Source organism: Corvus brachyrhynchos, unplaced genomic scaffold (genome assembly GCF_000691975.1).
Source record: "Corvus brachyrhynchos isolate BGI_N302 unplaced genomic scaffold, ASM69197v1 scaffold22, whole genome shotgun sequence".
NCBI lineage: Eukaryota > Metazoa > Chordata > Aves > Passeriformes > Corvidae > Corvus > Corvus brachyrhynchos.
In genome coordinates, this window is record NW_008238355.1 from 5325198 (window position 1) to 5338744 (window position 13547).

The 13547-nt window shown below is 40.0% G+C and overlaps 1 protein-coding gene across 2 annotated transcripts in view; it reads right to left on the bottom strand.

The window, feature by feature from the left end:
- The window catches only part of KCMF1 (potassium channel modulatory factor 1), a 45155-nt gene that overhangs the window by 2768 nt on the left and 28840 nt on the right, over nucleotides 1–13547 (bottom strand). For both annotated transcript variants that reach the window (XM_017735413.1, XM_017735414.1), the window contains exons 3-6: nucleotides 13305–13444; nucleotides 6738–6839; nucleotides 2697–2871; nucleotides 308–590 (exon numbers count right to left, since the gene is read on the bottom strand). In XM_017735413.1, coding sequence (XP_017590902.1) covers nucleotides 308–590; nucleotides 2697–2871; nucleotides 6738–6839; nucleotides 13305–13444 — 700 coding nt within the window. The remainder of the gene's footprint in view (nucleotides 1–307; nucleotides 591–2696; nucleotides 2872–6737; nucleotides 6840–13304; nucleotides 13445–13547) is intronic.

Here is a 13547-nt window from a genome sequence, read left to right on the forward strand (position 1 = left end):
CAATACCAGACAAATGAAAGTATGCTTGTGGAGGGTGTGACAGAGAAGATGTGGAAAACATTTGTATTTCAGATCACTAGTCCATGTTCTAGAACTGGAATGACACAGGAGGTGGAATCCTCTTTCAAATAACTCTGGGGTCTAAGTATAATTTCTAAACTAGGTAAGTATTCTGTTAATGAATGCCAACCTAGGCACGTGCCTGACTCCAAACACATAAGCTTCATCAAGCTCTGTATCTCTACTAGAACTAAGGTGAACAGGAATTGTAAGAGGTAAATACAAGTAAATACACTGAACAAGTTACCTTGTCAGAAGGAACTGGGAATTCTGGATAGTCTGCTGACTGTTTTCTGTGTTAGATGTGTTGGTTGTTGTTGTAGATTGTGTCATAGTGGTGTTGACATTGATCGTGTTGGTGCGTCTGGTTGCATTGCGTGCAGTCTCCAGTTGCTGTCTTGCTGCCTGTGCATGTTGTCGTTCCAACTGCAGTTGCATCTGCAGCTGCTGTAACTGAGAAGCAGAAGGGCCAGAGGAGTTGAGCTGTCCTCCTGCAGAACGCCTCACACCTGATAGCTGGGATAAAAGCTCTGCCAGAGAACAGAAAGCATCTATGACTTAAGATCTTAAATAAGCATTACACAGCAGAATAAATACACCCTGAATTCCATTTTTCTCAACTAACATCAAAACCCAACAATGCTCACAGAAGACTATGAAGAATAATGCCTATGAAGATTAAGACTAATTTATGCAGACTTAGTGCAAGTAACAAGTCGAAGTTTAATGCCTTGACAATGACAGGAGAGCCAATCTACACGTAATCGCTGGCAAAAGACGTCCTCTGCAGCAATTCTGAAACTTCAAGTCAAAACAGCCACTGACTAAGAAACTTCTTTATTTTGGCTTTGGATGGTGACTTTTTTTTCCCTTTCAACAAGTGTTCCCTCAAAAAACAAACTACATCCTCCCAGGTATCCCAGAGGGAAGCTGTGCTGCAGCAAAGAGAGAAATACTGTACCATTGCTTCAAACATTTACTAAAAGAAATTTATTTAAGAAAACATATTAAATCACTGCTTCACAAAATGCTTCAAAAGCATTTTGTATGAATTCTTATTTCTGCCACAAGCATGGAGACCTAGTGATTAAAACCTCCCTCTGTTTTTAAGTCTTCCAATTCAGAAGGATGGAATGCTCCTTGCAAGTTTTATTCACAAAGGTTTTTTAGAAATAAGTATTAGCAGCAAATTACTGCTCAGTGCATTACTGCAGAATCTATTCTATGCCCTGTGCAGAAGGTACTTGTCACCTCAGACACCTGCCACAGTTGATGCAATGGCAGAGGAAGCAGGGGACAATCCTGCTCCTGCCCCTCTCCTCTGCATTACAAAGTTACTATATAGGTCATGACAATTTTTCTTCCATCGCATTAATGAAATGTAATTCTAAAGCAAGCTGTTTTTGAAGGAATAAAGTAAAATATGGACTAGAGTGGCTGAGTAATTTTCACCAACACTGACAGTAGCACCAAAATTAAGTAAATTTTAATTACTAGAGAATGCCACAGGGAGGAAGAAAAAGTTAAGAAAAGTAACTGATGCTATAAACTTTAAACAGGAAAATTACTGTGGTGTTTCCTATTTATTACTCCAGTAAAAAGGCAGGCACGATAAACTCACAGGCAAGATTAAGATATATTTATTCTCACTGTAAGCTGAAGCTTAGAGTACAGGTAAGCAGGTGTGAACTCAAGACAGTCCTGGAACAAGGCAGACACCAAGCTCAGTGTGCTCTAAACGCAGAAACACAGCTTCCACCAAAAGAGAATAGATGCAGAAGAATGACATTTTATCCCACATTTAATGCTGCTAAGTGGGAAGGTCCCGAGAGGCTGAAAACAAACTTCAGCAGTCACTTCACATTGTAACTGAGCTGAAGTAGCTGCCCTGGGAAAAGAAAGAGGATGTCTTGCACTGGAAGCTTCAAGAACATCCTCCCTCTTTGAACAAACTCACCTGTGACCTCACTGAACTTGTTTCCTTCTCTTGACGGGCTACTTCTTCACAGCTAATTTAATGAGTTACATCAAGTCACACCAGGCCAGCAGAGCACCAGAGGCAGCAGAAGGCGGGCAAAGGGGACCATGATTAAGGAAGGCAGTGGATCCACAGCTCCCCTTTTAGGGACAATGCCTCATTAAGACAGCTGCTGGCTACCTGCCCCTGAAGAAGTTACACCCTGATAGTAGCAAGCTCCAGTTTGAGCACTGTGTCTCCTTTGCATTATAAGCAAAGATGGATTTGTGGCAGACATTCTGAGGTTTCCCTGTAACATTCTGGTATGGTGGAAGACCATAACATTAACATGTTTAGATTTCCCCATAGGCAAAGCTATATTTGTTCTCAGAATTGTCTTCACTCTCTAGTTTTTCTTCCTTGTAAAAAAAAAGTTATTTTCACATGAAAGCTAAAAATAGAACAAACAAGTCATTTCTGGGAATCCTAAAGACACAGCCTAATTACTTTCTGATGTTGACAGTAAGAACACCCTTCCCCTCTTCACCTGTGCTGTGGGATGCTGTGCCTGTAGTGCAGCTTCACAGCGACATAGAGCAGGGCAACTACTGTCATTTTGCACTTTCCTTCCCCTGTGGAAGGAGGACAGTGGGGTAAAATTTGTGGTTACAGCTCTTACCAGCTATAGGATCCATGGCTTCTCTATTGCTTGGAGAATACGAACTCTGAGAAGACGAAAGCCCACCAGGGGAACTGGTAGTAAAGTGCATGTTTGATCTACGAGCACGGGGGCCTCCCAAACCGCGGCCTGGGTGGAACATCCTACGTACATGCCGAACACCACTGGATTCATCGTAGTCAAGAAGTTAAGAAAACAGAACTGTTTGGCACTGAGTCTTAAATAACCATTAAAGGACATTTGATGGGTGAAATATGCAGGTGTACTGTTCTTGATTCATGAAGTAATGACCTAACTTTTGAAGCAGAGCTAAGGTACACTGTGGCTATGCTGTAGGTCAGACTTACTGATCTGGTAACATTTTTTTTTTAATGAAAACCCACACAAATGCATTTTCAGCCAAGCTTACTGCTGAGACAGGGATTTCAATTCTCCCTTCCCACTTCTTACATTAAGCATCAAAAATAATTAAAAAGTTAACTACAATTCTGATCAGGAAAATTACTGAATTCCTTTTGACTTCTGTACTTCATGCTTTTATCCAAGAAATTTCATCACTTCGTTCTTTAGGAAACTGCAGGTTTCTGGAATATTCAGCACATCCACCACACCCCTTTGTTTCACCTTTTTTCTTACAGCGAAAGAAATATCACTAATTCAAGTTATGACAATGATGCTTTTCATTTTCCCTTTTCCCCACTTCCCCCTATCAGATGCTTGTATTTTGTGTCACACTTTTATAGGTTCTCATATAAATTTTGAGGTAATCAACAAATTATTTAAAGATTATTTTTGTCATAAAGTTGTTAACATTCATTCCTCCAAGACAGTCCAGACAAGGCTTCTTCTTAAAAATTACTAGCATGACTCACTTGTGAAAAATGAAATAGCATAGGCTTTACTATTTTATTTTAGTGTTACTAGAATTCAGCTTAGATCTCCATCTCCCATTTTTAAATTTTTGTAATAGTATGGTTACCACTCATATGGTACCAATTTCTGTGCAAGGGTAGTGTCCAATGTACTTTTCATAAATCACAGTTATGAGGCAGAGCCTCATGATGTCACAGAGGTCAAGAACTTAAGACTGAAAGGAATGACTTGACTTCTCATTGGAAGAGAGAGCTTCTGGCCAGTACAAGATGACTTTACAGAACGTTTGCTTCTTTCAAAACTGTTGGTTATGCTACAGAGTAAAACTTACCATCTAGGGTGCAAGAGGAAAACCTCACTGGCACAGAACACGCTTTGCTTAGTACAGAGTGTCTTGCACTTCTGGATGTGCCAATTTTGGATGCTACTGGAGATGAGTTGCTAAATTAGATGGACTATAGAATCTATGTAGTTTGGCAAGCTTTTAATAATTAAACATGTTAGAACAGGATATTATCTGAGGATTTTTCAAGCACAGGACTCTAGGGTAACTCTCCCAACTGCAGCTTTTAAAGTGGTTTGAGATAAAAGTCATTCTTCAAATACCAGCTAAGCATGCACTTGAGTCCTACCAGCTATGCTGAAGTAAGAAAAGACTCTGCAAACCTTACCTTGTGACAAACATTTAAACTGAATAGTCATGTGAGAACTACTTGCATGATTAACACTGAAAAGATGTATTTAATGAATTTTCAGGTATTTTCCTGCTAAAGAAAGAAACTGGGTTTTAAAGAGCTGTCCACAGACTGTAGGAATAAATGACACACCTTGCAATAGCTGCACAAGGTTTGTAGTAAGAAACACATGCAGTGTTTTGGGACAACTCTAGGAAAGAACAAAAACCAAAATTAACCAAATATGTCTAATTAATAGCTGGTGGATAAGACCACCTCTCAGAACTGTAGCAGATCCAACAATAAATGTTTACCTCAAACTGCAAAATAAATTTTCACTCTAGAAAAAGTACAAGCCAAGAGCCTCCTCTATCTCCTTTTTGTACATGAAAGCAATTACAGGGCCTGGAGAGTTGTTCTGTACAGCTTCAACTTCATATACAGCAATATAATTGTATATCAGAGAGCAGCTTTCTAACAGCTTCCTGTTAGAGTCCGATGGTTCTTATTTCCTACACTGCCAGACCCTGAGTGAAAATGGGCATATTTGCTTCCTTTTTTCCTGCTTTAGACCTGCCTATTGCTAGATATGATGTAGAGACCAATGTCAAACAGACACTTCAAGATACTTCTTACCAGGTTTTAGAAATTTGACAACTCTGGACACCAACACAATAGAGTACAAGTAGAAAATTCTACATGTGTTATCTTTAACCATGGGCATTGTATTCCCAAAATATATCCATTTTGGGATGACTGATACTGAAACCTTACTCTGTATTTGAAAAAAAGGTTGTCTTTTCTAGCTCAAACATTCCCTAATTAAAAGTCATCTGGTGGCATCTCTGGTACTAGGGAGGAAAAAATGCAGCCGTAGCCTGAATTCTAATCAATTATCTCGTGTATTTCAGTAGGAAATTAATTTTACTCTGTAGCTGGAAAAATTTAAACTTCCTGCCTTAACAGAGCAGTTAAGTCAATGTTGGAAGCCCACAGTTTGAACTCTGGTACACTGCTATGTAGTTATGTAATTCTTGCTAGAAAAAGCCTAATTAGGCAGGTGCTATGAAAATCTCACAGCTGGTACAATGAGCAGAACTAAGACGATACAAGAGAAACTGCTCAAACTACATCAGCCATCAAGCAACATTTCAGAGCTGTCCAAAAGCCAGGAAAGATCTGGTGGTCTGGAAGTCACTCTCCCCTCATCAATCTTATCCCACCTCCTCCAGAAAGGGAGGATGGCATGACTCCTGGCCACTGGGGATGCCTGTGATCAAGCTCTCATAACCAGAGCCACAGTATTCAGCACCCTGCTCCTCCTGAGTGCTGAGAGCTCTACTCCTGTCTGTGAGAGAGCAAAGTACAGGCAACTGCCTTCGTCTGACTTTGCACTGATTTTTGCATCAGTTTTTCCATCATTCACCTTTCACAGTTTAAATCTATATCCAAACTCCTTTACCTGATCCAATTATTGCACAGTAATTAACCTGCACATTTAGTCAGTCCTGACCCTAAACCATGTTAATACTGACAAACTTAAATGCAATCAAACACAATCATAACTGAAGTGGAGCCATCACCTCAAATGCTGTTTCCCTTCTATTAGTGTAATCAATTCTGTTTGATAGGGCTTGGATTTTTTTTTAAATTCAACTGCTTGCGCTTACATTATTCCTTTTTCCTTTTTAAAAATCCCTGAACAAAAAAGCCACTATCAAACTTATAATGCAGTCTTTTTTTCTGTCTATTTAAATGAGGAAAAATGGAATAATCTAGAGATTCCTTACTGTAGGGATGCTACATAGCTTGCATGTCATTAAATAAAAGCCCAAACCAAAAGATATTTTATCAGTTAATTTCAGGGAGGAAAAAAAATTTCAAAGAAGGAGACAAATATTCCTATAACAAGGATGAAAAAACCCAACAGTTCCAGCTCTTCAGCCATCAAGCACAGATAAATGTCCGTAACTGGCTGCTAAGGTAACTGAAGGACATGATCTTATTTCCCAGAAAATCTGAAGGTTTTCTGAGCTGTATTACAAAATGTCAGTAACACAACAAGATTACTTATTAAAAGATTGTGTTGAAAGTAGTTAAGCAAGTTTACAATTCAAGCAGCTATGCCTGAATCATCTAAGTCATAAATATATACAAGCACTGAATCTCGATACATATAAAACAGCACCAAGAGTAATGATGAGGCAGGATAAAACACAATGCAAGTAGAAAAAACCTCTGTCAAAATTCTGTAAATGTTTCTGCTGTTAGAGCACAAAACACTCTCAAGTATACCTACAAGTCTGTGCACAGTCTGATAACCACACTTTTTTAAACTAGCAGATGAACCTTCTTATTTTTGACATACATATCTTTAGCAACCGAAGTTCCAGGAAATCCAGAATATGACCCTTTGACTATAAAAATCAAACCAAGTCACCATGACTACTAGGTGAAACAGTCTAGCCCCTTTGCTTCAAATTGGAAAGGATATTAAATCTCTAGGAGCTCTGTGTTCCAGTGTAAGATGAGCTGCAAAGTCATCTGTTACGTGATTCGGATCCCCTCCAGGTAATGCTGCACATATTGGACAAATCTGAAATGATAAAGCAAGGAAAAAACCCAACTTTATAAATATTACAAGAAATAGAACTTGTATCGAATCAGTCATTAGACACTGGCTCTTATGCTCTAAAATCACATTTTGGCATTCACAAACACCTGAATATCAACATACTCAAAAAACTCAGAAAAATTACTGAAGTGCAGACATTAATTTGGCCACCTTTTACTTTATGAATTTCAGAATACTATGAAAACCAGAGCTAGGATTCTCAAATTCAATTTGCAATGTCTTGAAAATTAGTATTTGCATGCCAGTTCTGCCCCAGTCAATCAAGTCTAATCATACAGGAATGTTATTTGCCTCCTTGACATTCATCGCAGCAAAGGAATCAGAATGAAACGCCCCTATTTGCTAAGTATCAAGCTGAGACCACACCACCCAGGAAGTGCAGACTTGGCAGAGAAGGGGTAATCTCCATACCCCTCCACAACAGTATTTTGAGAGAAGGTACTGAGGTCTCTCTTTGATTTTGTTTGGTTCCCTCCCCCCCCCTCCCCCCCGCCCCGCTTAATGGTTTTTGGTTGTTTTTTAAACCAAAATACAGTTAACTAAGCAGGCAAACATTACCACTACTATTACCATAATTATGACTTGTTCTTTGAATGACTCTACAAATGGCATCTTCCATTTTTATTTCATTTTTCATGTGTATACTTAAGCCGATGAATGTAGATGTCAAAAGACCACAAGCATTAAGAACACTTGTATAAAAGAACACACATCTGTTGGACTCTCATGGAGGTGAGAACAAGGTCTTGAAGTTTACTATAAAATCTCAGCTGCTTTTGACAGGAGCTGCTGCATCTAATTCCACTTTAATTTTAGTGATCAGTTCTGAAAAGAAAACCAGGCATTTTAAAAGCTTTTTGCTACAACTCCTTCCCTTGTATTTTTAATGTTCAGCATTTCTCTCCACAGATTTTTCACCTCTACAGAAGCCAAACAAGTGCACTACAGGGTACATCTTATTACAGCATAATATAACGAATACTCAGCTATGCCAACATATCATATAGCTATCCTGTAGGGATATAGGAATGGATGTGTATTGGACAGATGGTTCTGAATTCCCTAAACTTCATTACAGCTGCTTAATCTTCTAACAGAAGAGTACACAACACTTTCAAAGCAATCTTCTTTTATTTAAGCTACTCTGAGGAAGCAGAAACCCAATGTAAGAAGAACAACCCACTCCTGGAAAGCAGGAAAGCATCAGAAAATTCTTTGTTAACATGACAAAGGTGTAATTAACTGCCCATATTTGTGAATATACTCAATCCTCAGGAAAATACCAGCTAAGAAAAGGTTATAATGAATAGTGAGTAAGAAGGAACTGAAGTACCCCAACCCAAATTCAAAGTATCAACTAAACTTTCAAGAACTATTGACTAAGGAAAGTTATTCCAGCACTGTTACACACGAACAGCAACTTAGTTAAGCATAAGCTCTGACAGAATCACAAACAACAAAGATTGCTGGATCACTTATTAAGCATGACACAGCTAAAAATCATTATTAATTATAACATGCATGAACAATCGGTGCAGATGAAAGGCAAATATTGTCAGAATTTTCTCTTAAATTTATGAGCATTTGTATTAGGAAATCACCATGCAACCCTGAACGATGACTTTAAAGGCCTAAGCCAATCCAACTCATACAACCCTGCCAGTTTCCAGAACTGTGCATGTATTATCACAACTTCCCCATTTACATACAAAGTAACCACCTTAAGTGACAGCACTTCTGTAAGTGACAGCACTTCTGTAACCTCAACAAGAGTCACTGGGAGAACAGGGACACTGAGACTGTCTCAGATTGTCCATTTCATTACTGCAGAAAAAGCTCTCCCCAGTTTTATCCTCTAAGTATCAACAACCTAGTGCTTACAATTCATGTACCAAGAGGCCTAGTTACTGTCTTCCCAAAAGTGAGAAAGCTTTTGCAGTGCAATATAATAGCAGAAAATTTGAATCTTTGTTCTGAAACAAGACTGAAGAGATGGTATTCGATGAAGTCTCCTAAATATTTTTTCATTTACAATGCTAGCAAGACTTCTAATTGAACACTAAATTTCATCTGGGCCAGTCCAACTAACCTGAACCCCCAACACCAACAAAAACAATCATCATACTGATTCCCAGACTCCTCTGCCTTACAACTCTAACCACTGTCCCTGGACATTATATGGGTGAAGAAATACTGGTTCTTTAGAAGAGGAAGGGGGCTCTTTCAACAGGAAGGGTGGCTTGCTCTTTAAGTGAGAGAGCAGCTGGGGTGCATTAAAAGTGCTGTCTGGATGGAAGATGACCTGATGGAGACCTTACATGTTGGAGTTAAAAAGAGAACAGGCAAAGGTGATGTTATAGGGGTTGTCTACTACAGGCCACCTGACCAGGAGGAAGAAGAAACAGATCAGGCCCTCTAGCGACATAGAGCAGCTGCCTCACACTTGCAGGACCTGATCCTCATGGATCCTTCAACCACCCCAGAATCTGTTGGAAGGACAACACAGTGTGACTGCAATCCAGGAGGCTCCTGGAGTGCACTCGGGGTTTCTCCAAGTGATAAAGGAACACACAAGGAAAGGTGCTAGATGGGACTTCATAATTACCAACAAGGAGGATATCAGTCAGGATGTGAAGGTCAAAGAAAGCCTTGGCTGCAGTGACCTTGACATGGTGCAGTTCGAGATCCTGAGGGCAGGGAAGAAGATGAAAAACAAGCTCATGACCCTGGACCTCAGCAAAGCATACTCGGGCCTCAAAATAACTGCTTGGAGGAGTCCCATGGTGTAAGAACCTGGAGAGTAAAGGGGCCCCGAGAAAGCCTATTAATATTGAAAGAACACTCCCCTCCAAACTCAAGAGTTCTCCATCCCAATGAACACGAAGTCACGCAAAAATGCCAGGAGGCCTACATAAATGATCAAGACACTTTCGGACAAACTCAAACACAAAAAACCCCCCCATACAGAGGTTACCCTCCTAGGGTAGCCCTGGAGGGATACATAAGCATTATCTGAGCATCACAGGGCAATGTAAGCAAAGCTAAAGCCTAAATGGAACTGTGTCAGGCAATTAGTATCCAAGGTAACAAGAAGGGCTTCTAGAAGTGCAGACAAAATAAAAAGATAACCAGGGAAAATGCGAGCCCATTGCTCAAAAGATGTGAGGCCTAGTTACACAGGACACAGAAGAAGCTGAAGTACCAAGTGCCTCCTTTGCTAGTCTTTACTGGCAAGACTGGTCTTTTGCCACTCCAGGCCCCACAGAGCAGGGAGAAAGTCTGGAGCAGTGAAGACATTCCCCTGCTGGAAGAGGATTACTCTGCAGAATACTTATGTGAACTGGAATACTTAAATCCACAGGCTGTGATGGTGTGATGCACCAAGAGGTGCTGAGGGAGCTGGCAGATGCCATTGTGAGGCTCCCTCCTCTCAATCTTTTAACAATAATGGTGACTGCGCGAGATGCCTGAGGACTGGAGTAAAGCAAATTTCACTCCCATCTTAAAGACAGGCAAGTAAGAGGAGGACCTAGGGAACTACAGGCTGGTCATCTTGCTTTGATCCCTGGGCAAGTGAGGAAGCTATTGTTAACCACTTTCAGACACATGAAAAGACAAGAAAATAATCAATAGTAGTCAGCACTGGCTTCACAAAGGGGAAGGCATGCTTGATATACTTCAATGCTGAAGTGTCTGGCCTGGTAGATGACTGAAGAGTAGGGGAAACTTCCTACCTGGACCTCAAGTAAGACCACTGACACTGCCTCTCACAGGATTCTCAAAGAGAAGTTGTTGATGCTCAGGCTGGATAAGTAGAGAGTGTGTCTCAACAGCTGGGCTCAGAGGGTGGTGATTAGTGGGAATTCCGCTGATTACACAAAACTATGAGGAGTGGCTGATACACCAGGGAGCTGTGTGGCCCTTTGGAGAGACCTTAAAAAACTGAAGAAATGGGACAACAGGAACCTTATGAAGGGGAAGTACAAAGTCCTGCACCTGGGCAGGCACAACCCCAGGAACCAGCACACACTGGAGGCCAGTCATATGGAACACAGCTTTGCAGCAAAGAACCTGGGGTCCGGGTGGACCACAAGACAGCAGTGTGCTCTTGTGGCAAAGAAAGCCAGTGGTGTTCTGGGCTCCACTGAAGAGAGCTGCCAGCAGGTCAAGGGTTGTGACCCTTCGCCTTCATCCAGCACCAGTGCCCAGTTCCCAGCTCCGCATGTATGAGAGACATGCACGCACTGAAAAGAGCTCAGTAAGAGGACACAAAGATGATTTCAGGAATGGAGGAAAGGCTGACAAAGATGGAACTCTTCAGCCTGGAGAAGGGCAGGCTAATGGGGGATGTATCTTATGAATGTCCATGAATACCTAAAGGGAACTTGAAAGAATGATGGAGCCAAGCAGCGACAGGATGAGAGACCGTGGGCACAAATTCAAACATAGGAGCTTCCTCATAAACATTAGGAAACGCTGAAACATTTCTCACTGTGAGGATCACCAAGCACTGGCACAAGTTAACCAGAGAATTAACTGTGGAGTCACTATTAGTGGAGTCACTATTAAAGAACTGTCTGGACATGGTCCTGAGCAACCAGCTGTATGTGACCCTGCTCAAGATAACCTCCAGAGATCCCTTTCAACCTCATTCAGTCTGTGATTGCTGCCTGCAGATATGTAACATTGTTGTACTTACCAGGGCCTATAAGTGAGAAAAATCAGCAGAAAGTAAACTTCTTATCTGCATCACTCTGAATATAAAAATGGCAAAATTTAACAGACCAAAAATTTTTTTGGCTTATTCCTTGAAAAACTGGGAATGTAAAGTTCCCTTACATCCCTAAAAATACATGTCTAAAACAAAACACATCTTTGGAAGGAGATACTCCAATGACTACAAGCTCAGTAAACATAAATAATTGTTTGAAAGCCTGTAACTACGAACATTTAGAATCCATAGTATTTTCCCTTCACTATCTCAGTAAGGGTACAGTACCCAAACAATTTTATGTGCATGCATACTAAGCATTTATCACAAAAGCCAGATTCAAAACTTAGCACAAACAGTAACAATCGTATTCAAAAAATATTGCCCTTTATCATTGTTTGGAACAATGATACAGCAGTGTTGCAGACTGATGCATAAAAAGGAAAATTTTGTGGGATTTTTTTTTACACATTTAACTCTTTCAGGATTCACCAGAGTAGCAGGTGTCAAGAATCACAAATTTAGGCTTTATGTGCAGAGTTCTGGAAGTCACAACTGCAAACAAGGGCGCCTCAGCTTTAAAAACCCAGGATCTATGGACACTCCGTGTCAGGAACATATCGCTGACATCAGGTGGTCCAAATCAGAATTGCAATACAAAGCCACCAAACAAAATAAAGTCATCCAAATGCAGAACTTTCAGTGGTTGACGCTGTGTGTAAAAGTTGCAAAGTTTAAGAAAAACTCAGAGGACTGTAAAAGTTGCAGTGTGTCACAGAGTTAAATAATTCTACCACAGTGCAACTGATTGTGAAGTAAACCTTTTCACTTCCTGTGTTTTTAAGAAAGATCTTAACACCTTTCCATATCACCTCTTCACCCAAGCTCCTTATTAGGTTTGAAGAGTCATTCATTAACTTTCAAAATTTCTGCGGAAGAAAAGAAAACTAGAGAATTAGAATAGAGAGAACCTATTTATAACTGATTTCTTCACAATATATTAGTGATGAGTAATCCACTTCAAGTATCACTTTCTTCCTCGGGGTCTATGGTAAAACAGTTAACCAGAGAATAGCACCCTCCATGTCATTCTGCTAACCGAGTTTCTTCTCCTCCCAAGGTCAATCAAGATATCAGGAGTTAACATCTCCAATTGAAGTATTTATGTTGAAACTTGTTTAAGAAGTGCATTTAAAACCCCATTTAGTGTCCTACTGGTTATGGATTGGGGGAAACCCCCTGCTTTGACAAGAATAGTTTTAAAACAATTTTAAAATCCCACTGCATAAAAAATAAGAGGTTCATTAAAAATGCTATTAGAAAACACAACAAACTACCTGCATGTCTTCCTCTCTTACAGAAAACCAGCACAGCTGTAAGCTTGCAGAACAATTACATACTAACTGTGAAAAGGGAGACACAGCTAGACAGAATAACCATGAGAACTTTCTAAATTTTGTCTTACAATATAACAATCTCCTATGTTTAGGCGGCCTTTATATCACGACAACAAGCAGAAACTCTAAAAGAAGGAACCAAGCTCATTATATTATGATACCCATAAATCACAGAAGAATTTTGACGTCATTCTCAAACATAGGTACTTAGCACTTAAATGAACACATGCTTCAGGAAAGAACAGGAAGACAATTTTTCAGAAATGAGACTATTTAAAATATATTTCCACCATGAAAGCAAGCTCTGAGGCTCCTTACCACTTCTGTTGATGTTTCTGCATGCTCAGAAGTAACATGTTCTTGAAGAGATGTTTCCGTATAACCCATTTTCCCACAATAAGGACAAGTGAAAGACTGTGGCTGCTCTACAGAGAAAGCTTCCCCACCATAGTACAAGTCTGAAACAGAAAGAGATTAAATAGAGGTTACTTCAAAGAAAGTATCATTATTAATTTTGTTCACATCAACCTCTGTTTACAAATGTACTTCATTATAATCCCT